This window comes from Tauraco erythrolophus, chromosome 3 (assembly GCF_009769465.1).
Source record: "Tauraco erythrolophus isolate bTauEry1 chromosome 3, bTauEry1.pri, whole genome shotgun sequence".
In the NCBI taxonomy this organism is placed as follows: Eukaryota; Metazoa; Chordata; class Aves; order Musophagiformes; family Musophagidae; genus Tauraco; species Tauraco erythrolophus.
The window spans coordinates 32760811-32783602 of record NC_141467.1 but is presented as its reverse complement, the minus strand read 5'-3'; the positions used below and the strand labels follow the sequence as shown (position 1 = coordinate 32783602).

The window sequence follows — 22792 nt, the reverse complement described above, 5'->3', positions numbered from 1 at the left end:
GAGTCATAAAATCACGTGGATTAGCTGTGAGCCTTTTGCGTGGCCTTTCTGGTAATTAATTTGGCCTTCATCTCCTCCCAGAAGCATCTCGTGCTGCCTTCCTCAGCCGTGCCTCCTCGCCGCGCTGCCGGGCGGTCACGGCTGCCTCGGCCGGAGGGGCCCTGAGGAGGCGCCCCGCGCCTCCTCAGGGCCCCTCCGGCCGAGGCAGCCGTGACCGCCCGGCGCTCCCCGACCTGAAACCCTTCGTTATTTCCCGGCGGCTGACGCTGTCTCCCCGCTGATGCCGTCTGGGAGGCGCTTCCCGCCCGCCCAACTCGCCTCACGTTCCCTTCGGCCGGAGGGGCGGAAGTGACGCGCTCGCGGCGCGCCCCGGGGAGGCGCCCGCGGAACGGGTTTTCCTTCTGGCGGGGTGAGATGGCGGCGCCCGGAGCCCCGGTTACAGTCACCGTCACTTACAGTAAGCGGCCCACGGCGTTTCCCCGGCGCTGTTTACCCCAGGCTGGCCCCGGTGCTTCAGTCGCCGCCGGGACCGTGCGGGTCGGGGGTGGGTGGCTGCCTTCCCGAGCGCCCGCCGCTCCGCCATGCCTCGAGGAGACAGAAAATGTCGGAGTTGCCGCTGCCGGCGCGGGGCTGCGGCTGTCAGCGGGATGGCGGCAGCGTCCCCGGCCTCGCCGGGCCTGCCTCGGCCTCGGGGCTGGGCACGGCTCATCCTCCGCTCAGCCTGGCCTTGATCGCGGCTGCTGCGATCAGCGGTTTCACCGCTGTACCGGCCGCATCTTCCCGCTGTCTCCCTCAAGCTGGATCGCTTAAGCTGATCCAACAGAAGGAAAAAGAAGAGTAGCTTTTTTCCACTGTCAACAAGATGATCGAAGTTGGCAAACGGGGCTAGATCTTCTGTAAGGTGGGAAGACGTGACAAGGCTGTCCTTGCCAGAGAGCGCAGAGCAGGGGTCACTTTTTTTGGCAGTCATCTTCGTTTGGATAAAATATATCGCTGCAGTCAGCAGCGGGTTAAAATCAGGCGCTGGGCTCTCTTCTTGTTTGTGGAATAAGCTGGAACGTTCGTGGTTAGCGAGAGGCAAGATTGCCACAGAAAGTGTGTGTGTGGGGGGGGGGTTTCTTCAGTATGACAGGTGGGTGCTGACCTGATGAAACAGGTTATTCCAAGGCCAGCTGACGTGATTGAGCTTTTTTCCCTCGGGAAGAGAGGTGGGAGGAGGGAGAAGAACGTGGAAGGGAAGATGTGGTTAAGTCTGCAGATAAATATAAAAATTTAGTGCACAGAAGTAAGAATAGCCTGGACTCCACAGGTCTTAAAAGTAAGAGGGGAAATACCGTGGTTAAGTGGTGATGAAGTGGATCCAGGTGAGGCAGTAGGATGAATGAGAAGGACAGTAAGATGTTAAATCAGCAGGGTATTGATCAGCTGATTTTTGTTAGCAAAACTTGTTAATTTTTGGGTTGTTATGGATTATTTTTTAATTACTGAATAATAAATTGTGCTGCTGTTCCTTTTGCACTATGTTGGCGATGTTCTTTCCACCTTTAGAGTTTATTGTTTATTTCTGCTTGCTCATTCGTGTTTTCAAACTGTTACTGGTTTATTTGATACGTTATTTTGTGAAAATGTTTCCTTTATCACCTGGCAGTTTTATCTAAGAGTCTTTGGTGAGGAACTTTGTCGAATAATCTGTTTGGATCTTCCTGATTCGTGTGCTTATTGATGCCTTCAGAGAGCTCCATTTGATCTGAGGCGTTCTCTCATCTCTGCAAAGATGACAATAACTTATCGATATTAACGTGTTTATAATTCCAGCATCTTGCTGTTTGCCAACAGCCTACTTATCTGAGAATGTTTTTTTGTCCTTCCTGTTGTTTTCTTACCTGGTAGTTACTTTGCCATTAATAGATAGCAAATGGAAGGCATCCTTCATCTTGGACTTCAGCTGTCTGATTTGTACTGTTGATGTCAGATCCTGGTTTACTACTTAGCACAAATGTTTTTATTAAAGTTTTGCATGCATGAGTGAAAGTGGGGAAAGATGGAAATAAGAGTTAAGAAAGAGAGTGGTAGTAGACCCTCATGTATCTCTTGACAATCTGCAAGAAATTGAATTGACCTGTTTTTTAAATTTATTTAGGCTTTTTAAAAAAAGATTTTGGAATTTTACACTAATGGTTACTTTAAATTAGTATTGCCATTTACTAAAGCAAACTGGTAAGCTGTGATACCAGTTCTAACCCATGAGTTTTTTTCGTGGTCATTTCACTCTGCTATGAATTTACAGTAAAATTTTTGTTACAGTCTGCCCGAAGTGGTACTCATCACTTGTAATTAAAACTGTGTCTATTTCTAGGCAAACGTCACTTGTTGTCTTCTCCATTTGCTTTTTCCTCTCAACTGCTGATAGGCACAGCCCTTACACAAAGCAGTTGTATATATCAAAACAATGTTTTCAAATATATTGAGGTTAGGACCTAAATTTTTTTGTTTGATTGGTTGGGTTTTTCTTCCCAAAACAAATTGAGAAGAAGGTCGTTTTATGGAAAATGCTTCAGGGAGAATTTGTATAAAGTGATTTTGAGCTTAAAACCATTTTGGAATTTAGAGATGTTGTTGGAGCTTGCAAATTTTTGTGGCCATTGTCACTTCTCATATGACTCTGGGAGGCTGGAACATTTTAAAATTGATGTTTCTAGCACTCTTCTTTGTAAAAAGATGGGCACACTTCAAATTAGTGATAGGAGAATAGTTTTCTTTCTGCTATTTGATAAGAAGTTCTCTCTTCCTGCAAAGTAAAAAATGCCTGTCTTGGTTTCCCTTGCAGCCAATGGTGGCTGATTCCTGTGGGTGCTCTCAGATTGACAGGCCTTAAGTGTGTGGGAGCAGAGGATTGTAGAAAGGGTCTATTGCAAAGCAGAGATTAATAGACGTACTCCTTTTTCTAAGAACTTCCTGCTGTTTGCATGCAAGTGATCTCAGGGAGTCTGAATAGGATGCTCTGTAAGCAGAAGGTGACATATAGGCTGAGATTTCTCAAAGTGGTTAAGGCTGGATGTCAGCAGTATTACGGGGAGAAATAATTTTTGGACTGTGAGAATTCTCTCAGCTCGCTGTTGGAGGGGAGACACGGTAGACATAGATCACTTGCTTCTCTTGTATGAGGAGTAGGGAGCAAAGGAACCGATAAATTGTCTCAGATTACTCAAGACTCATGCTATTAAAAGTTCCTACAAGTAGGAAGTGGAATACATCATGAAAGCGTGGGCTTTCATGCTTTAGCTTGTGGGATGTCTGGACACCATCCGCGCTCTTAAAAATAGGTGAGGAATAATATTTAGCAGGAGCATTATGCTGGTAGAATACGTCTGATCCAACTCTTCAGGCTATTAAAATGTAAAACAAAACTTTGAGCTGAGGTAAGTCTCTTCAAGAGGAAGGAAACACGATAGAATCCTTTGGTTAAAAATTATGATTATGCATGAGAATCAGTGATTCGAGAACTTTCTGCATTAATGTAAATAAATATTAGAAACGGATTCCCTGTAGTACTTTCTAGCTAACAATAAGTATCTCTGTTACTGTGGTTTTTGATAGGTAATGAAAAACACAGCATTCAGGTTGCTTCTCAACAAGAAGATGGTGAACCTACACTACAAGACATGGCTGTACTTATTGAACAAGTCACTGGAGTTCCAGTTCCTTTTCAGAAACTGATATACAAAGGTAACTTGTAAATCTGTTCATGTTTCTTACAGATGATACCTTTCATCTTAATCACTTTCAGGCATCCATGTTTTGAATGTCTTCAAAAAGACATTCTTGTGCCACTAACTATATTTTAACTGTTTCTTCCCTCTCATTTTCCATTTAGGGAAGTCTCTGAAAGAATTGGAACAACCGTTGTCAGCACTTGGTGTTAAAAATGGTTGCAAAGTCATGTTGATTGGGAAAAGGGTAAGTGTTGCCTTTGGACCTGTTGGTGATTCAACTGCTGAGCACAGAAACAGATTACAGCATAAACTTAGTCTCTGCCTATCCACAAAGTTGGGTTCAGTCTCACGTTGTACTGCAAATAACTGCAGTTTGTACATTTCTGAAATTACATTATTAACTGACTTCTGCCTTGCGTTATTGACAAACTCCGCCTAATCTGTTGCTCGTCAGTGCTCATGAACCTTCTGTGCTTCTGAACTGATGACCTTATCTGCCCATCTTGGTTTTCTGGTTTAAAAAAATCTCCTACAACTGTAGCTGCTGAGTCTGCTGGGTTATTTCTAGTGAAATGACTTGTAGCTGACTTTGTCAAGTAGAGGAAAAGGTAATATCTTCAAACCTCTACTTCAAAGATGGTAAGCTGACAAAAAAAAATTGTTTGCACTTTTCCTCTCTCCCTTCAAATTCATCTCATTTAGTGTGTTTATATACATTGCCGCTTTGACTGCATTTGTAATTAAGTGTTGGAAGGTGCTTATTTGAATAACCACAGTGTTGTACGTGTTTTAAATCAGCAAAACCCTTTGTGTCTATATCACCACTGTTACTGCTTTTTAGCTGCATTGTTCCATGGTTGTGAATGTTGTACTTTTGAATACACAGAATAGTCCAGAAGAAGAGGCTGAATTAAAGAAGTTAAAAGATTTGGAGAAGTCAGTGGAGCAAATAGCTAATAAGTTAGAGGAAGTTAATAAAGAGTTCACAAGTATCCAGAAGGTATGCCAGTTTTGTATCATTTTCTGTCTTTGCAACAGTTTTGTAGGTGTATATGTATATTTAAAAAATACATTTTAAAGGTTTTGTGTAGTCAGTAATAGGCTGCGTCTCTTAACTGCCCAAGAGGCTTGTAAAATTCTTACTGAATTTCAAAGGCTATTATGAGTTTGCAAAATGGAGGCATGATGATGTTTGGGAAAAGGTAAACATTGTTGCATATGGAATAAATGATATTCTTTATATCTGGAAAAACGTAAAGAGCTCTCTCAAAGTTTGAAAGAGAATGTCTGTTACTTGTTTAATCTTTTAAGTAAACCGAGCAGATTTTATGTTTAGCACTTCAAGGATTGATAGAACATGGATTGAGATTGGAGTCCCTATCGTACTTGAAACTACAGAAATAGTAAAAGATGTTTTCTGCTGTGGTAGATTGACAGATTTTCTAAACTGAGTATTCTGTATGGTATGGAATAATTTTGTCTTTCCTTCCCTTTTTTTCCTCAGGGATTTTTAGCAAAGGATCTCCAAGCAGAAGCACTGAAACAACTGGACAAGAGGATAAAAGGAACTGCAGAGCAGTTCATGAAGATCCTGGAACAGATTGATGCCATTGTAAGTAAATAAGCACAGAAGAGGGTCAAATCCCAACAGAAACTTACTGTTAAGAATATATCTATCTTGTAATTATTTGATATTTTAGAATACTAAAAAAATTATTTTGGCTTTGAAAATTGGTTAATTGGTTTGATAATTTTTTCTTTAATATCCAGTTCTTGCCCCGTATGTCTCCAAAAGACTACTTGGCAGCATCTGTTTCTAAATGGTGACATTAATGCCTGTGTATACATCCCCATTCTACAGAAGAGCTTCATTTGGGGCAGCAGCCTGTTAAGACTACATGAAATGGGTATCCTTTACTCAAGTTTTGCCCTTTTAGTTTGTCTTGGCAAACTTTAATGTTAAACTTCATGATAACAGTAAAGGTCTGGAAAAAACCCACCAGTTACGTATTCTATATTGCATAAGAACAAGGAGGTCCTGAAGACTGAAGAATTTTGTGATCAGTCGTATCTGAACTGACAGTACTTTTATTTGAGATGCCTGCATATTGAGGACTGGATTCTTTGGAGTGTACTGGGGTATATCCAAGTACTTCACAGTCATTAATGAATCATAACCTTACAGCATATTTCCAAAGTATAGTATATATCTTCCTGTATCATGTAGTAGCTGAGAGCTAGGTGAGAATAAGGGACTTGGGCAGAGTTAAAAGAAGATTGTGACAACTAGGGTATTTCCTTATTCTCTTTCTCTGTCTGCTGGTCATTCTCTATAAACTTCTTTATACAATTATGTTGCATATCTTGATCATAATATCCTGCTCTGGAGGAAAAATGCTGCTTTTTTGTGGTAGTGATGTCTTTGGGTCTACTTTGTACAGTGACCCTTTATGGGATTGTTTCAGAAAGATTCCGTACAAATGGAAATAATTAGTGAACCACATGTAGTTTAATTGATGGACACTTTGAAAAAGTTCAGCAGCAGAATAAATCATAAAGTAATAACGTGAATTGTCCATCATCAGATGCTATACAATATGGATGTGGTCCTAGGAATGGTGGGGAGCTCATTAACTTATTTTCTCCTTTCCTATTGTGCACCTTGGGTGGTAAACTAGCCTTTGCTGTTTGTTACAGCCAACAGTTCTTAAATACTTTTTTTTTTGAATTGTCATATGCGAAGTATTTTAAAGTCTTGAAATTTCTCTCTCCTTTTCTGCCTCATACATATAGAGGGAAATATTTTGCTGACACTTCTTGAATGCTGTTAGACATACAGACTCTGTTTGGAGTGGCAGATTTACTATGAGTTATCATGAAAATAGCAGTAAGGTGACAGCTGTTTCAGTTGGATGGGATTAAAGCTTATTTCCGATCCGTTCAATTTCTGATACTAAGTCCTAGAAAAAAGTCCTTAGAAAAAAGTCAGTACTTGTATGCTGGTGTACAGTCCTGGAATGCAGCAAGCAGCCTTGAAAAAACGTTTTCACTGCTTCCTATTTAATCCAAACTGAGTTTCCCAAGTTTACTTTTGATTCAAGTACTTTTTGCATGGCTTAAACAGAAAGCATGCTATTATCTATCTCCATATCCAAAATACTCTGAATATGTACTGGACAAGGGACTTTAAGGTTTAGTGCAAGATTTTAGAAGACTTGTAACCTAGTGACTTCATGTTTAGATTTAGTAAATAATGGAGTCCCTGTGCCTCAGTTTTGTCTCTTGTGGAAGTGGAGCAGCCAGAGCTAAAACTAATTATAATTAGGATCTTTAATATTTTTAATATTTGTTTGTTACTTTGTTGTATTAAGAGCCTATGACGTTGACAGGGCTAATTTTTTTTAAAGCAAGAAGTCAGTGAGGGTTTTATTATCAGTGATTGAAGTTACGTTACACATCCCAAAGTCCATATTTATGTGTTGTAATGTACAAAGGCAGCTGTAGTTTTTGTCGTGAAAACTGAACTCCTGTGAAACTCCTGTGAAATCTTGCAGATGAGATGCATGTAGCTGGGTGGAATCTTTACAGAAAATGTTGCTGTTCAGTGTACTGGTATTGCACCAGATCAGACGAACAGGTCACCAACTTTCTGAGGTGTTACTTAATTGTCGTGTGGTTGTGCAACACACAGAGGTAGCAACACAGAACAGTAATGAGGTGTGTATATGAACAATAAATGAGATCCACTGAAGTAAAAAGTGGTAAATAGAAATGCAAAGCAAAAAAGCATAAAGCTTCCAAAAAGTATTTAATCTCTCTCTCACAATCGTTTTATACAGTATTTAGTAATCTTTTGGTTAGCCAAGTAAAAATCAAGTTCTGACACATCTCTTGAATGCTGTTGACTGTATCGATGTGCTATTGATTCAATCAACAGCATGTTAGAAAAAGGTACGGGGAAGAAAAGAGGCTGAGCGAGCTGTTTTCTGCTAAAAGAGAAGAATGGATGTGTTGTAGAAGTGAAACATACCAGCAAGCTCATGCTGTAAATGTTTCAGGTTGTTTCTTTGGCAAAATTGTTGACAGAGCTCTTTAAAGTGTCTTGGCTGTCATACATTGTTTAGATCAATCAAAAACATCTAGCTTGATACAAAATGAGTTTTGTGTGGTTATAGAGAGCTAAGGTTGAGGAAGCCTGCATATTGTTTTCTGTCTGTTCTAGGGGTGTCTCCCTCTTACCGTTAGCACACAAGCTCATTGTTAGAGGATCTGAGTTTGGAACTAACTCCTTTTTACTAGACTCCATGTGCAACAACTATGAATTTAAAAGAAGGGATTTAGGAAGTGGAGAAGTAGGTTAGTAGTCATACAGTATTGAGGTGGGAGAGAAAAAATACAGTGTTGTCACTGCCAGAGGTGTGAAAGGAAAGTTTTGAAGGGGTGCTTTTGGATAGAGTATCTCTAACTTAAACACTTTAACGTTAAATGTGTTTGAATAGCTACTGCTCCCACAGCAGGAAAGGTGGAGGAGCATCTTACAAATTTTTGAATGCTGTGACACAGTCAGATGTTCCCATAAGCCACAGATCTTTGAAGTTTTCTTCAGGTAGAATACAAATTGAGTCATGTTCAACAGTTGAAGATTTGTGTGTGTGCATCACCAGAAATGCCGTTTACTTCAGCTGTTAAAATATTTGGTCCAGGAGTAAAAGCCAAAGTAGACTGCTTATTATAAATCTCAGTGAGTAGAACACAGAAAATCCTTGACTTGATCAGCTGACACAGTTTTTTAAACAACTGAAAGGCTTTTTCTAGGGAAAAAAAAAAAAAAGGAAAGCTTTTCTGAGATCAGTAGGAAAATTTAAATCCACAGTCATGACACTATGTACTTCTTGTGAGCCTGCTCTAGTTTACATGAAGTCTGTCACTGCTGTTGTAGTCTGAGAGGATACTTTGTTCTCATGATGATTTCTTATTAAATGGCAGATTTGTAATCTAGAAAAACAATATTGCAGAGAACAGATTGTTCTAACAACTGAAAAAAAAAAAGCTTTCTCTTCTGAAATACCAGTCACTGATTTTGTTTACATAAATTGACGACAAAATCATCTGTCAAATTGCATATATCAGTATTCAGGACATTGGTAACATTACTGACTCATAATTATGTTCTGGTGGCCCATCCTGCTTTCTTGAGGATATCTGTTTTGTTGTAATTCCTCTGTAAAACTTCCTTAAGTTACTGTACTGTGCTGATGGAGCTTCTTTCACTGTCTCCTCCTCCCTGCTATACTTGTCATCTGGCTAATCAATACTAAATTAACATTTCAAGGATTAAAAGAAAGAAGTATTCTGAAAAAAACCCAGTATTGTGCCTGTAACAAACAATTCCCAGGCTTCTGGAAAGTTTTACCGCTTAAATTAAGATGAGAACTTATTACTAAACATTTTAATTATCTGGATAAATAAACATTTAATAAACATTTTTTTTATTATAGTTCTAAAATCTCTCAGCATGAGTCATAAAATCAAAGCTCTGAGGAAAAATTTTTCTAAAGCACAAGGAGCATGAAAATACTGTCATCCCTCAGTAGGGGCAAAGCGCTTAGTTACCACTGCTGCATTCAGAAAACCTGTTGACAAATGCTGCCATTTAACAGCTGCTTTTAAAGAAGCTGCTCAGATGTCTGCTGAGATGAAAAAGATGCAGTGTCAACATAATGTGCTTACCCAATTTACCAAATATATTTAACAATAAGTTTTTTAAAAAAGTGAAGGGCTGATAATAAAAACTAGATGCTAAAATACTATATGTTGTTTGGGATTTTTAAAGAAACTAACGAAAAAGCTTCTTGTTAGATGGATGGAGTGTCAGCAAAAAATCCTTATTTGCAGCTGATGAGCATTGATGCCATGTGTAGCAGTGTGAATTTTATTTTTTTTAAAGCAATTTGATAACAAACCAAAAAATGTTTCTATCCATTAATGCTAGTGACGGCTAGTGTATGAGGTTGCCTATTTTAAGAATGGTGTCTGTTTGAGTCTGGTAAGATAATCATAAATAATAATTTTGACTAGCATTTGTTTTGTTTATTAACTGACTACCCTGCTGTAAGGTGGATTCAAGCATCAGATACTACCTGCTGGGGTCTATGGTTTGGGAAATAAGAACTAACGAAGCAGGAGAACAAAGATGTGGTCGTAATACTGAGCTTAAACATTATTGGAAACAATTCCAAAACAAACAGAACTTGAGCAGAGCTGAAGGTGATGTTCTGTGGCAAAGGGAGGTGGTTTTATTAGGAGATCAGCCGGGAGAGGGGAAAGAGAGACAAGAGAGTCTGTATTTCGTAAGAAGTAGTGCTCAGGAGAGAGGAATGCTGGGTTTGTAGTTAAAAGAGCACTCATGAATAGAGAGGATCAAGAGACAGGAAAATGGATATGCATGAATTTATTACTGTGTAAATAGCGTTTAGTTTTAAGGATCTCTTGTATAAAGCATGAGTGTTGTGCGTACAGAAGAGGAGTTTTCGGGGATGTAACTGTGTGTTTGCAGTGCGTCTTATCAGTGTATCTGCAGGGTGAGAAGGGATGTGGTTAAGCAACTCTGAATTTGGGGTGTGGGGTGGGAGACAGCCCCTGGTAACAGGGGAACTCGGCCTGTCTTTCTGGATGGATGGGCGGAAGATGAAGGATTTATGCCCAGGAGTTATACAGAAGTTGCTGGGGTGAAGCCAACACTGCGATCGCTTTTGAAAGTTTAAGACCATGCAGACCAAGGACTGTTAGACTTGAGCAGGGTTTTGTCACAGAGCAAGTGCAATGCAGAGAGGAGACCTGCTAGAAAAGTAAGAATATGCTGTGCATTAGAAAGCCGTGTACTAATCCAGACTACTGCTCTGCAAGCAATGCTAGCAGCAAAATGTCGATTTGGCAAAGAGTTTTACGTAAGCACTGCCTATGCTTAAGCTACTCCTTCGTTAATTAAATTTGATTTTAATTAAATATTGAAATGTTATTGTGACTTAAGGTTTATTGCCAGCTTCACCTGTTAAACCCTGAATAGTTGGACAACGTATTCCTGGAGAGGAGACGTAAGCTGACTAAGGTAAAACAGAGAGACTGTGAGATTTAATTTAATGTTAAGATTTGTAAACTTTACTAATTTGATTGCAAAGCACCCTTTTAAGCAGCTTGATAAGTTAGTACATTTAGGCCTTCCAATTCCGTGTCTCTGCCAAGGGGATTACAAGGTGTGATTTTAAAAAAAAAAACCACAAACAACAGCTATGAGAGTGTGCAAGCAAACATAGGAGTTTGCACGCAGAGATGTAATTAAAAAGAATAGTTTTGAAAAATGTTGTCATAGAAATAGTCTAAATGTCTTCTCTACACTTAGATTTCAAAGTTTGCTCCAGTCACCAATATCTGTTTTAGAAACAGACTCTGTGTGGTAAGCCCAGCTGGAGTTCCCTGCTATTGAAAGTTAACTTAGGCCTGTTCTGATGATAGAAAATTGTTTGTTATCAGATTGGTAGGAATACTTGCATAGGCCAGAATCTCTTTGAGAAAATACAGCCTGAAACAAGTACTCGGCAAAGGGAGATGGGCAGTGTAGCTGAGCTAGTGCATAATTTCATTTTTAATTTGGTTATTAAGAAATTCCAAGTCATGGAAAACTTCAAGGCATAGAAGAATTTCTGTGACAGTGAGATAACATCTTCATTTTCTGGTGAGAATCAGCCATTAATAATTAGGTCTAACTGATCTTCGTTTTTTTCAGGCTACTACATATTTGGAGTCAAAGTAGTACGCATCACATGGTCTCTTTATGTTAAATGTTTCTTGTCATGTTTTGTTTGTTTTAAAAAGTGAATTGTGTTGCTGAAAACCAAGGGAAAAATAGGAATGTTTTATTGTGTGATTAACAGGGTCCTATGTCTAAGATCCCTTAGCATATTTCATATAACTTTGTAACTTTTTTTTTAAACTTTTTTCCCCTGTAACAGCTATAAATACTCTGAAGGCTGCCTTTTTAATTTGTGAACTAGAACTGGTATTTAAAGAGAATTCACCCACAGCTTTAAATTAACCTCGTAATTGTTTTGGAATGTGTTTGGAGCATTCAGTTGCTGGGAAAAAAAACCCAACAACATGTAATACAACCTTTGCACAGCATCCTATTTATTGGGAGGAGACATGCAGGTTTAGCATGCTACAGTGAGCAAGGGCTTATTGCAGGACACAGTACTAGAAAATAGACTTTGTGAAGAGCAAAGTAACTTCCAAAATGAAAGATTTAAAAAAGCTGTGCTTTGGAAAATGGACATATGCCACCTAGTAAAAAGGAGTTTTAATTGTAGGCAGACAATTGTTGAAAAAGTAGTAATAGCTTCTGAACCTGTCCTGTGATGCAAATCCAAGGAATTAAGGTTACATTACATAAATGAACAAAGTGATGAGTGTAGAACAAGCTCCTCTAGGAGAATTTTCATTGTGCGTGACAGTTTCCTGACGGTGACTTGGTAACTTAGTTTCAAATACTACTTCTCTTTCTCACAAAATAAGATAATTTGGAAAGTATGGATAGGTGATGGAATGCATCTTAGGACAAACTGAAGAGTGGGTTTGGTGATAAGAGGATTAACATCAATTAGAAAAAAAACCCAAACCCATAACTTTTCATTTTTAGACATTTCTGCCCCTGTTTGTCAGAAAACACTGCACTAGTTCGCATTGGGAAGGGTGTCTCCCTTAATCCACATACTGACCTCTCTTGTGTCTCTGATGTTGATAATTTTTCCACCTAAAAGAAGTATGTCCAGTTCCTGGTTCTGTTTCAGGAGGTGCAGTGTGATGTAAAAGTTGTCTGCAAGGGAAATACCTTTTCTGATCTTAAAGGGAAGTGTTAAAAATTGTTATGAGTTTTATCCAGCTTAATGCTGCTGTTCGGGAAAGGTGGTACTGGAGCAACAGAAGTGGAAGCTGGAACTACAGTAATAGAAAATTCCTTCTCTTACCCGTCTTCCAAAAGCAAACTAACAAAAAACCCCAAAAAACTGACCCTGGGAAGAGGTTAGTGTAGTAGTAGTTACTCCGACTTCCATACTCTCCTAGGAGACAGGAAGCAGCATTGCGCATTTCTTCTTCTAGCTGAGTGTAGGAGTGAGAGGGATTTTAAATCTGAAGTTTATGTGGAAGTAACATCACAGAATCATAGAATAGTTTGGGTTGGAAGGGACCTTTAAAGGTCTTCTAGTCCAACTCCCCTGCAATAAGCAGAGACATCTTCAACTAGATCATGTTGCTCAGAGCCTCATCCAGTGTGGTCTTGAACACTTCCAGGGATGAGGCATCCACAACTTCTCTGGGAAACCTGTTCCAGTATTTCACCACCCACATCGTAAAAAATTTCTTCCTCATATCTAGTCTGAATCTACTCTCTTTTAGTTTAAAACCATTACCCCTTGTTCTATCACAACAGACCCTACTAAAAGGTCTGTCCCCGCCTTTCTTATAAGCACCCTTTAAGTATTGAAAGGCTGCAATAAGGTCTTCCTGGAGCTTTCTCTTCTTCAGGTTGATCAAGCCTACCTCTTTCAGCCTTTTGTCACAGGAGAGGTGTTCCATCCCTCTAGTCATTTTTGTGGCCCTCCTGTGGACCCGCTGCAACAAGTCCATGTCTTTCCTGTGCAGAGGACTCCAGACCTGGATGCAGTACTCCAATGGGCTCTCACCAGAGTGGAGCAGAATCGCCTCCCTCGACCTGCTGGCCACACTTCTTTTGATGCAGCCCAGGATATGACTGGCTTTCTGGGCTGCAAGTGCACATTGCTGGCTCATGTCCAGCTTTTCATCCACCAGTACCCTTAAATCCTTCTCTGCAGGGTTGCTCTCAATCCCTTCATCCTCCAGCCTGTATTGATACCGGGGATTGCCCCAACCCATGTGCAGGACCTTGCACTAGGCCTTGTTGAACCTCATGAGATTCACATGAGCCCACTTCTCGAGCTTGTCCAGGTCCCTCTGGAGATAGCATCCTGTCCCTCAGGCACGCTCAGCTTGGTGTCATCTGCAAACTTGCTGAGGGTGCACTTGATCCCACTGTCTGTGTCATTGATGAAGATATTAAACAGTACTGGTCCTATATGGACCTCTGAGCGGCACCACTTGTCACTGATCTCCATCTGGACATTGAGACGTTGACCACTACTCTCTGGTTGCAGCCATGCAGCCAGTTTCTTATCCACCGAACAGTCAATCCATCAAATCCATCTCTCTCCAATTTAGAGAGAAGGATCTTAAGGGAGCCTGTGTCAAAGGCTTTACAGAAGTCCAGATAGATGACATCTGTAGCTCTTCCCTTGTCCACTGATGTAGTCGTTCCATCATAGAAGGCCAGTAGGTTAGCCAGGCAGGACTTACCTTTGGTGAAGCCATTCTGGCTGTGTTGAATAAACTCCCTGTCCTCATGCCTTATCATAGTTTCTAGAAGGATCTGTTCCATGATCTTCCCAGGCATGGAGGTGAGGCTGCCAGGTCAGTAGCCCCCAGGGTCCTTCTTTTCTACCCTTTTTAAAAATGAGTTTGACATTTCCCTATTCCAGTCACTGGGGGCTTTACCTGACTGCCATGACTTTTCAAATATAATGGAGAGTAGCTTGGCAACTACATCACAGCCAGTTCCCTCAGGACTCTGGGATGCATCTCATTAGGTCCCATAGCCTTATGTAGGTGGTCACCAACCTGATATTTTACAGTGGGAGGGACTTTGCTCCTCTAGTTCCTGTCTTGTGGTCCATCTCCTTGAGAGATGTGAGAAGAAAGGTTGCCAGTGAAGACTGAGGCAAAAAAGTTGTTGAGTACCTCAGCTTTCTCCTCATCTTTTGCTACCAGTTTGCCAGTCTTGCCCATCAGGAGGGTACACTTTCTTTGACCTTCCTTTTCTGGCTGACATACCTGTGGAAGCTCTTCTTATTATTCTTTACGCTCCTTGCCAAGTTCAGCTCCAGCCACGCCGTGACTTCCCCATGGGCTTCCTGACCCCATCCCTACACAACCAGGCAGTGTCCCTATACTCTTCCCAGGATACCTGTCCCTGCTTCCACTGCCTGTGCATTTACTTCTTGCTCTTCAGTTTGACCAGCAGGTCTTGACTCAATGCTGGTCTCTTGCCTTCCTTGCCTGATTCATTACACCTGGGGATCAAGAACTCTTGTGCTCTGTGGAAAGTGTCCTTAAAGATCTGCCAGCTCTATTCTGCTCCCTTGTCCCTGAGGGCTGTTTCCCAGGAGGTCCTATTGACTAACTTCTGGAACAGCTGGGAGTTTGCTTTCCAAAAATTCAGAGTCCTGACTTTGCTCTTTGCCTGACCCATATCCCTCAGCCCAGGCTGCCTCCAATCTTGATGTCTCTGATGAGCTCACTTGCCTTGGTGACCATCAGGTCCAGTATCACATCCCCCTCTGGTAAGGCTGCGTGTTACCTGGTATAAGAAGTTGTCCTCAATGCACTCCAGGAGTCTCTTGAATTGCTTGCAGCTCACAGTGCTGCTTTTCCAGCAGATGTTGGAGTGGTTGAAGTCCCCCAGCAGGACAAGAGCCTGTGAGTGCAGTGCCTACTGATGCTGGAGTAAGGCTTCATCAATAGGCTCCCCTTGATCAGGAGATGCATGTATAGTAAACAACAACCTCAAGGTTCCCTTTGTTGCCTTGATCTCTAATTCTTACCCATAAGCTTTGAACTTGCTCGTGGCTATTCTCCAGAGACAGCTCTTTACAATCCATCCATTTCTTGGTGTAGAGGGCAACCTCTCTGCCCCTCCTTCTGTGCCTGCCCCTTCTGAACAGCCTGTGGCCATTGATAGCCACACTCCAGTTGTGCGATTTGTCCCACCAAGTTTCAGTAATGGCAACTAGGTTGTAGCTTTCTAGCAGCATGGTGGCTTCCAGCTCCTCGTGTTTGTTGCCAATGCTGCGTGTATTGGTGTAGAGTCACTTCAGCTGGCCAGAAGTGTCACCTTCTTAGAGGAACACCCCTTAATTCTTTTGAGGTATTTCACTCATGTTTCCCTGTTGGCTCCTGTTATCTCAGGAGCCCCTGGCTCATCTCCGTAAGTGTGCTCCAGTGTACCCAGCATGTCTCGGAGCAACAGGCTGAGGGCCCTCGATAGCACCCCATCCCTCTAAGCCTGCCGTGTCATCCCACAGCTTGCCACAGGCAAGCCTGGTACCATTCCGCTTCCCCTGCTAGCTCGTGAGCAAAGATCCTCTTCCCTCTTTGGGAAAGGTGAATCCCATCTGACACCAGCAGGTCAGGTGCTGTCTAGGCCATCCTATTATCAAAAAAACCCCAAAGTTGTGGTGGTGACACCAGCCACGGAGCCATCTGTTAATAGACTGGGTGTGTCTGCGTCTTCTGCAACCAGAAGGAGAGAGGAGAAATAACCTGTGCTCTAGGTTCCCTTACCAACTGTCCCAAGGCCCTGAAGTCTCTTTTGATTGCTCTTGGAAATGTAAGAATGTATCCTAGCTGCATGCCCATTTTTTCCTCACCCACCGTTCTGGGAAAGCATGCTAAGCCTGATGATTATTATTTTTGTCTGATATCACTTACAGTGTGCTGATTACTGCACAAATACTGGAGCATCACTGAGATCCTGGGATCTCAGTGATGCCTACAGTTTCACTTCCTGTGGTGGACTTTTTTTTTTATGTGGAGTCTTGTGTATTTTTAACTACTGCGTTTAAAACCATGTATGTTTGGCTGGACATGAAAAGAAAAGAGCACCTTTTTGGGTTTTTTTTTAGATTGTTATAAACTCTTATGTATCTAAACCTCCCTGCGGGGCTTGCATTTTAGTTGAAACAAAACAGTGTAGTATAGGGAAACCTCTATTCTTGATATGGAGTTAGGGTGGAAAATAAAAGGCATACTAGTGAGAAGCTCTTAAGATTTTTATGCATCTTAACACTGAGAGCACAGTGTTTCTAAGAATGTTCACATAAACTTTATATAATGATAATCATCTGTACAGGTGATTTGAAACAGTTTTTACCTGTTTCAAAGAAACATCACAAACTGGAGCAACACTCCCCACCAACATCCCAATTTCATATAGCTCCAGCAGGACAAAGCATGTAATATTTGCCAAGATGACAAATGTGAATATATTGGGTGTTGGGAGTAGTACAGAAAATAATGCAATTTGAATTAAATTAAAAGCTGTCAGCATGTAATAATTTACATTTCTTGCCTTCCATGAGTAGATTGCAGAGAAGATCAGATGTACAGCTTAGACTGACAGTGTCTGCAGTACTGATGATTATACAGTAATGATGGCAAGTGATTGAGTTAATGTGTTTGTAAGAAATTAATTCATCTTATAGTCTCTGGAAAAAAACGAAGTTGAAGCTCAGCAGAACGGTTAACATACACCACAGTAGACAAAAGCAGTGTATGTAGTCTGTTGCCTTATGTTAGCTAAAGACACATGGTAAATTTGTTAGCTCATTTCTTTACTGTCAGCGTGCTACATCCCTAACTATTTGAATTTTTGAGTTTTTCTTTTAAATTCTTTCTTGTGTAATCATCCTCACTGAGCAGGCATGGGATTTTCAGGGTACCTGTTCAGAGGATTCTTTGATATATTAAATTTACAGCAAAAACTGAATGTGTTAATTTCAACATTAAGCTGCATCAGCTTGTTTATTTCTTTTACTGCAGAATCTGCCAGAGAATTTCAGTGATTGCAAACTGAAAAAGAAGGCATTGGTGAAAAGGGTTCAGGTGAGGGTTTTTTTATTTTTATTGTTTTCCATTAGTGCTGGGCACTTGTTCAAACCAAGAGTTTGTGAAGATGACAGCTGTTCAGAGCTTAGATTTTTTCAGTGTTTGTTCTTACATTGGTATTTCTTATGACCTCCCTTTGAGAGGTATTTAACAGCTTCCTAAAACAGAATAAAAAAATACAGATTTCCGTAGTTCATGCTCTTTTTAGGTAATGTTTGTAGTTTACATCGGTGGTTGGCCTTGTGGCTGCCTGGTGATGTAGAGTAATTCTGATAACTCGTAAAAGAAAACAGGATCATTCTTCCTTTCCCGTATCTTGGTGGCCTGGAGTAATGAATGAGGTCTGGGTACAAGGATGCAGTCAACGGCAACTCCTTCTGGACCTTGCTAGAGGTGTTCTTTGGAAAACCTAGCTTCTATTGCAATGTACCAACTTTCTATGGAGAGGAAGTCATTAAAGTAAAACCTGTACAGAAGAGCAGCTGTGCTGGGCGGTGGGTTTTTAAATTGCTTTGCCATTGTATGAAGCTTATAAATTTCTAGGCATTATTTCCTTAGAGACCTTGAAGTGAAGGTTTGTTAATAAATACTGTAATTCATCCTGCCCCCACCTCAAAGTCAAACTGCTGTGAATGAATGGTAATTTTACTCATGTTACTGGTTTTATGTGCATTATGCTAGCTCAGTCACAGGTTAGACTCCTGAAAACTGTTTGTGAAAGTACCTTGCATTCATATATGGAGTTGAAAGGTTTTGTCTTTTACTGTAACGTTATTAAATATTTCCCATTAATGTTTCCCAAATTTTGTTAAAAAGCCATCTATTTTAGAGGAAGTCCTATCAAGAAGTATTTCGTAGTAGAAATGCTTTTTGTTATAGCTTCAGGGTCAAAGCCCTTTCTACTCTCTTACAGAGCTAAGTTCAGATAATGCAAATTAAAATGAAGATGATTGCTGGCATAGATATGTTATGTGGACCTCTGAACATGCTCTTGATTCCATGTGCCTAACCAAAGCAGCAAAACTTTCTAATAGAGGTATGGCTATAAACCTCATGGCAAACTACGAGAGCTCCACTCTGGGCTGAAGTTATTGCAGAAATAAGTGGGGCTTTGTATAACAACTGCTGTTAAAGCATAAACCAGGCTCTGTTGAGCAGAGATCAGAATTATTGATGTGCTTTTACAGGCACAGTGCTCAGCAGCTGTAGATTATGAACCCTTTGAGGACTGCAGAAGAATCTAAGGGGTTTCAGACCAGAACAGTCAACAACAATTTGTTTTTCCAGAGAAGAAAACTATGGCAAGTTATGCTTATTACTCTTAAGTATTCATGAAAGCAAGGAGGAGCTATTAACTGCCTTCTGTTGCTGGCAATCACGTATCTTCCAGAATGGGGAGACAGATATAAAACACTTGAAGCCAGCAACTGCAATTTTTAACTCCTTGATTTTTTTTCATCCCTCAAGTCCTTAGAAGTGAGTTGATGCTGGCTCAGGGGATTGGTTGAAGACAGATGATTCAAAACAGTATGATGGTTGAGAAACATTCACCTGGCACAGTCGTTTGCTGCTCTAGAGGGAAAGAGATTTCTTAGTGTCATTTTAATGTAAATAACATGAAGTATCTGGTTTGACTTTTAAAGTCCAGTGCAGACATAGCAAAACTGAGTGCAAGACGGGACTAGAGAGTGGGAGAGTCTGCTCAGAAACTACAGTGTACTGACATGCGTTGGAAATGGCCTAAAAGAATTTATTGGCTTAAAGTGCTGCCACGTTGTGCTGTGTACAGCACAAGCAAAGAGACCAGTGGCTGCTGGCTCTTAATTGCTGTGTGTGGGTTGCTGTACTTGTAAGAATATGTGGGCAGGTTCTAAAAAAACTTAAAGTGTTGTGGAGTGCTCTTTGTGGAAAGGAGCCTTCTGTCTTTTGAGGCACACCAGCTACTTACTGATAAAGCTGAGAGTTCATGTTGCCCTGTAGTCCTGAGAAACAGAAGAGGCCTTGGTTTAATGAAAGCTTGTTTGAGATTTGACTGAGTAGGTTTGTCACTCCCACTCTCAGCTGCTGAAGTATGTGTTTTAGAAAGGAGTTTAGAAGTCATGTTCCAAACTGAAGCACTAACTTGTCTGAACCTTTATGATCCTTATTGTTGTTTATGAACTTTGGATCAACTCAAAGTACTTCAAGTGGCTGGACTGGTAAGGATGGGCAACAACGTCAGTGCCGTGTCAGATATCATTTCTGTTGGATTCTGGGTGAACAAAATTGTGAGTAAGCTATTATCAAAGTTGAACTGGAAGGTGGTTGTTGACTTCGTCAGATTCATGAATCAAACTGCAGTTTCTGTTCTTTAGAAGCCTCTACTATTGCTGCAATTGCATCCTCAATAACATTTGTTTCTTATTCTCAGGTTTTGCTTGCCCAGTGTGATACCATTGAAGGAAATATTGGTCAAGAAATGGACAAGCTACAGTCAAAGAATTTGGCACTGGCAGAATGAGGCATTGCCCTACATAATTAGGAAACGTAATTGCTCTATGAGCAAGAAGAAAAGTTTGCTCTTTGTTTTGGAGCACGTATTCAGCTTTTTCTTTTTCTTTTTTCTTTTTTTTTTTTTTTCCCCGAAGCCCAGTCTGTTAGACTGGTACTAGTCAATTATTTCTTGCTGGTTGTCTTGTTTGCCACTTGGCTAGACATATTATTTTGAAAAGAAAATCCTTCCTGAAGAATCGCAGAAATAATCTTTGTGGTGATTTCTTATGTATCTTATGGACGAATGTTATCTAAGTTACAAAGTTTGCAGTGATAGACTTTGTCTGGTATGTCTTTGAATTTATTTACAGCTCAAATCAAAGAAGGTCTATAATCGTACAAGCGCCGTAAGTTGCAATTGTAGAACTTTAGATTAATTTAAAAAGGCAAACAGAGGCAACATCTGGGAAAGTTGAACATTCTAGTAGACAGTTCAGAGCAATAAAAAAACCCTACGCATTTGTATCTACTTAATATTTGTATGCATTTATAAATATAAGAAAGCTTGACTATAAGGGAGTCGAACCTATTTTAGCCTTAAATTGTCATAATAAATGGAATGTACTGTAACATGTATGGTACTTAATTTTGAGTGGTGCTTTAAGTTGTTACTGAGCTCCTTGATACGGATGTTTTTTACATAGATTTCTGATGTACTGTGGTTTTTATAGCTTCTTCTTATTTTTATTGTTTGTGTTCCATCTTGAGTTATGGTGGGAAATGGAATGAGATTACTCATGCTGCTCATATACCAAGGGTTCAGTTCAAGCAAGGTATAACTAAGGAGCTATTTTTTATACTTGTTTTCTGATTTCACTGAATTCATGATGCTATATTTAATGGAAAGGTGCAGTGATGATTTCTAGTATGTTAAGGTAATCAGTGAATTTTTATAAGATGTTACAAAGTGACACAACTTTATTTTAGCAGTGCCATGTGACTGAGGGTTAAGGCTGATTCTCGCAGTCAGATACGTGCCGTGCTTAGCCTTCCTTCTCTGTTAGGTGAAAAATAAGAAAATAAGCTTTTGCAGGAGATAGTAACTGTCAGCAGGTGCAGCCAACTTTGCAGTTGTTGGTCTAAGCCCTTAACTAATGTTAATGTACCTATAGTGGGAGTTGATTTTCACGGATGCTTCCGGTGGGTAGGTCAGTCACACACACAGTGGCTGGTGAAGCAGTGACTGGTACAGAGTCTGTTTCTGTGGGAGAAAAACTGTTTTGTCAGACTGAGGATGCTTAGAAATGGCCTTTAGGTAGTGAGCCTTTATCCATATGTGACTGGTTTAAGATTAACTGTCCTTTCAAGATAAAAATAGGAAATATGGATAAAAAAAGTTAACTTCTAATAAGTTACAAACCTTAAATAATACTTAAAGTATTATTATTAAAGTGTTATCTTTGGTGTTTGTAATTGGAGGAGCATTTCTTTAGTGAAAAACGCTATTGGACAAATGAAGTGATAGCCCTGCATTGGAAAGGATTCCTTTTATTCTGAAAATGCCTTTTGACCATACCAAGATTGGAGTTGCCACATATTTTATTGTTAACTAGTGTCTTTCAAGGTTGTATTTTTTCCATATATAACTCTTCTAAGCATCTGTGGAGGATTTTAAGGTGTAAACTCCTAGGAAACTTTTCTGTCATGTTAGGAAATGGTATATTTGGTAGGACTGTGGATATTTTTTCCTAGGCTACTAGTCAGGTCATGCTGCATTTTCCCAGCGCTTTAAGGTTAGAGGAAGAAGAGTTGGGTGTAGCCATTTTTGTGAAGCCCTACCTAGCTTGGTGCTGCTTCTGGGCCAGATTCAGCTGACTCTTAAACCACCAGCAACACTGTTGCCTAATTCAGGGGATGCAAAATTACCCCTGTGCTGGAAAGGATGTTCATCCTCTCAAGTGTAAGTCCCCTAAGGGTGCAGAGGTGCATGTGTAATAAGCAAAGTATCCTCTTGTGCCCATGCGGTGGTCGTGGCTAGGACTGTGTCCGTTTCTACTGCATCTTCATGTTCTTCTCTCTTGAGTGAGAACACTAAAGCTATAGGCAGACATCGTCTTCCCAGCACTCCTTCCCAGAAACTGCTGCTCCTTGAGATGTGCTTGTGTGAGTACATCCCCAGCCTGTCTCAAAGCTGGGTGGATTAACTTTAAGATGTTCCGTAGTAGATCTTTTGATAATCCAGTATTTTGAGGCAAAGAGAGTGATGATGAGCCTCTCCCACTAGCACATCTGGATTCAGCAAAGGGTGGGTGTCCTGAGCTGAAGTTACCTTATTGTGGTGACTCCTGGTATCAGTGTTTGGTTTCTAGGACAAAAGTGTAAGTGTATGAAGACAAACTTTTGCAGTATGAATTTTTTTTTGTCTTCCAAATACAAAACGAGTTGATTCATTTTGGAAAATGGGTGGTTGTTTTTAGAGTTATCAAAGACCTTCTAGAGTGGATAGACTTTTATCCTTAGTTTTGAAAGAGGAGCCCTACGCTTCATTTTTCCATAATAGCCTTAAATTTCAGTAACAGCAAACTTCTGTGCTTTTGAAAAGTACAGCAGACTACAATTGCGTGAGGAAGGAGAAGGAAAATGAGATTTTAAATATTTTTCAGAATTTGTAAAGGTAAACATAGATCTCAATCAAGCTTAAGCTATATTCTTACTGATCCTGTAGTCTAGGTGTACTGTGAATGCCTGTTTAACTACTGAATCATTTCCTCACCCCAGCCATCTGCCCTGATCATGTCAAAAGAGAAGTGACTCCC

At 40.4% G+C, this 22792-nt stretch overlaps 1 protein-coding gene across 3 annotated transcripts; it reads left to right on the top strand.

Annotated features, from left to right (window-relative positions):
- Nucleotides 1-398: 398 nt before the first annotated feature.
- Nucleotides 399-21341, top strand: BAG1 (BAG cochaperone 1). 3 transcript variants are annotated; one of them, XR_015222073.1, is made up of 8 exons: nt 399-457; nt 3598-3726; nt 3875-3957; nt 4600-4713; nt 5218-5325; nt 5484-5620; nt 10756-10821; nt 17439-17476. XR_015222073.1 is itself a non-coding variant. In XM_009983237.2 (7 exons), the coding sequence occupies exons 1-7, from the start codon at nt 415-417 to the stop codon at nt 20002-20004; spliced, it is 630 nt and encodes a 209-aa protein (XP_009981539.1). In that variant the 5' UTR covers nt 399-414; the 3' UTR covers nt 20005-21341. The 3 variants fall into 3 exon arrangements, 2 of the variants coding, with proteins under 2 accessions (XP_009981539.1, XP_086464627.1); XM_009983237.2 differs by lacking the exons at nt 5484-5620; nt 10756-10821 and adding an exon at nt 19915-21341 and having other exon boundaries at nt 17439-17501; XM_086608501.1 differs by lacking the exons at nt 5484-5620; nt 10756-10821 and adding an exon at nt 18418-18595 and having other exon boundaries at nt 17439-17501.
- Nucleotides 21342-22792: the final 1451 nt, after the last annotated feature.

Excerpts from the sequence above, each read along its gene's own strand:
- BAG1 (XM_009983237.2), top strand. The coding sequence starts at position 415 with ATGGCGGCGCCCGGAGCCCCGGTTACAGTCACCGTCACTTACA. Across the intron at positions 4,714-5,217 it reads AGTTCACAAGTATCCAGAAG|GGATTTTTAGCAAAGGATCT; the intron begins GTATGCCAGTTT and ends TTTTTTCCTCAG. Across the intron at positions 17,502-19,914 it reads CATTGGTGAAAAGGGTTCAG|GTTTTGCTTGCCCAGTGTGA; the intron begins GTGAGGGTTTTT and ends TCTTATTCTCAG.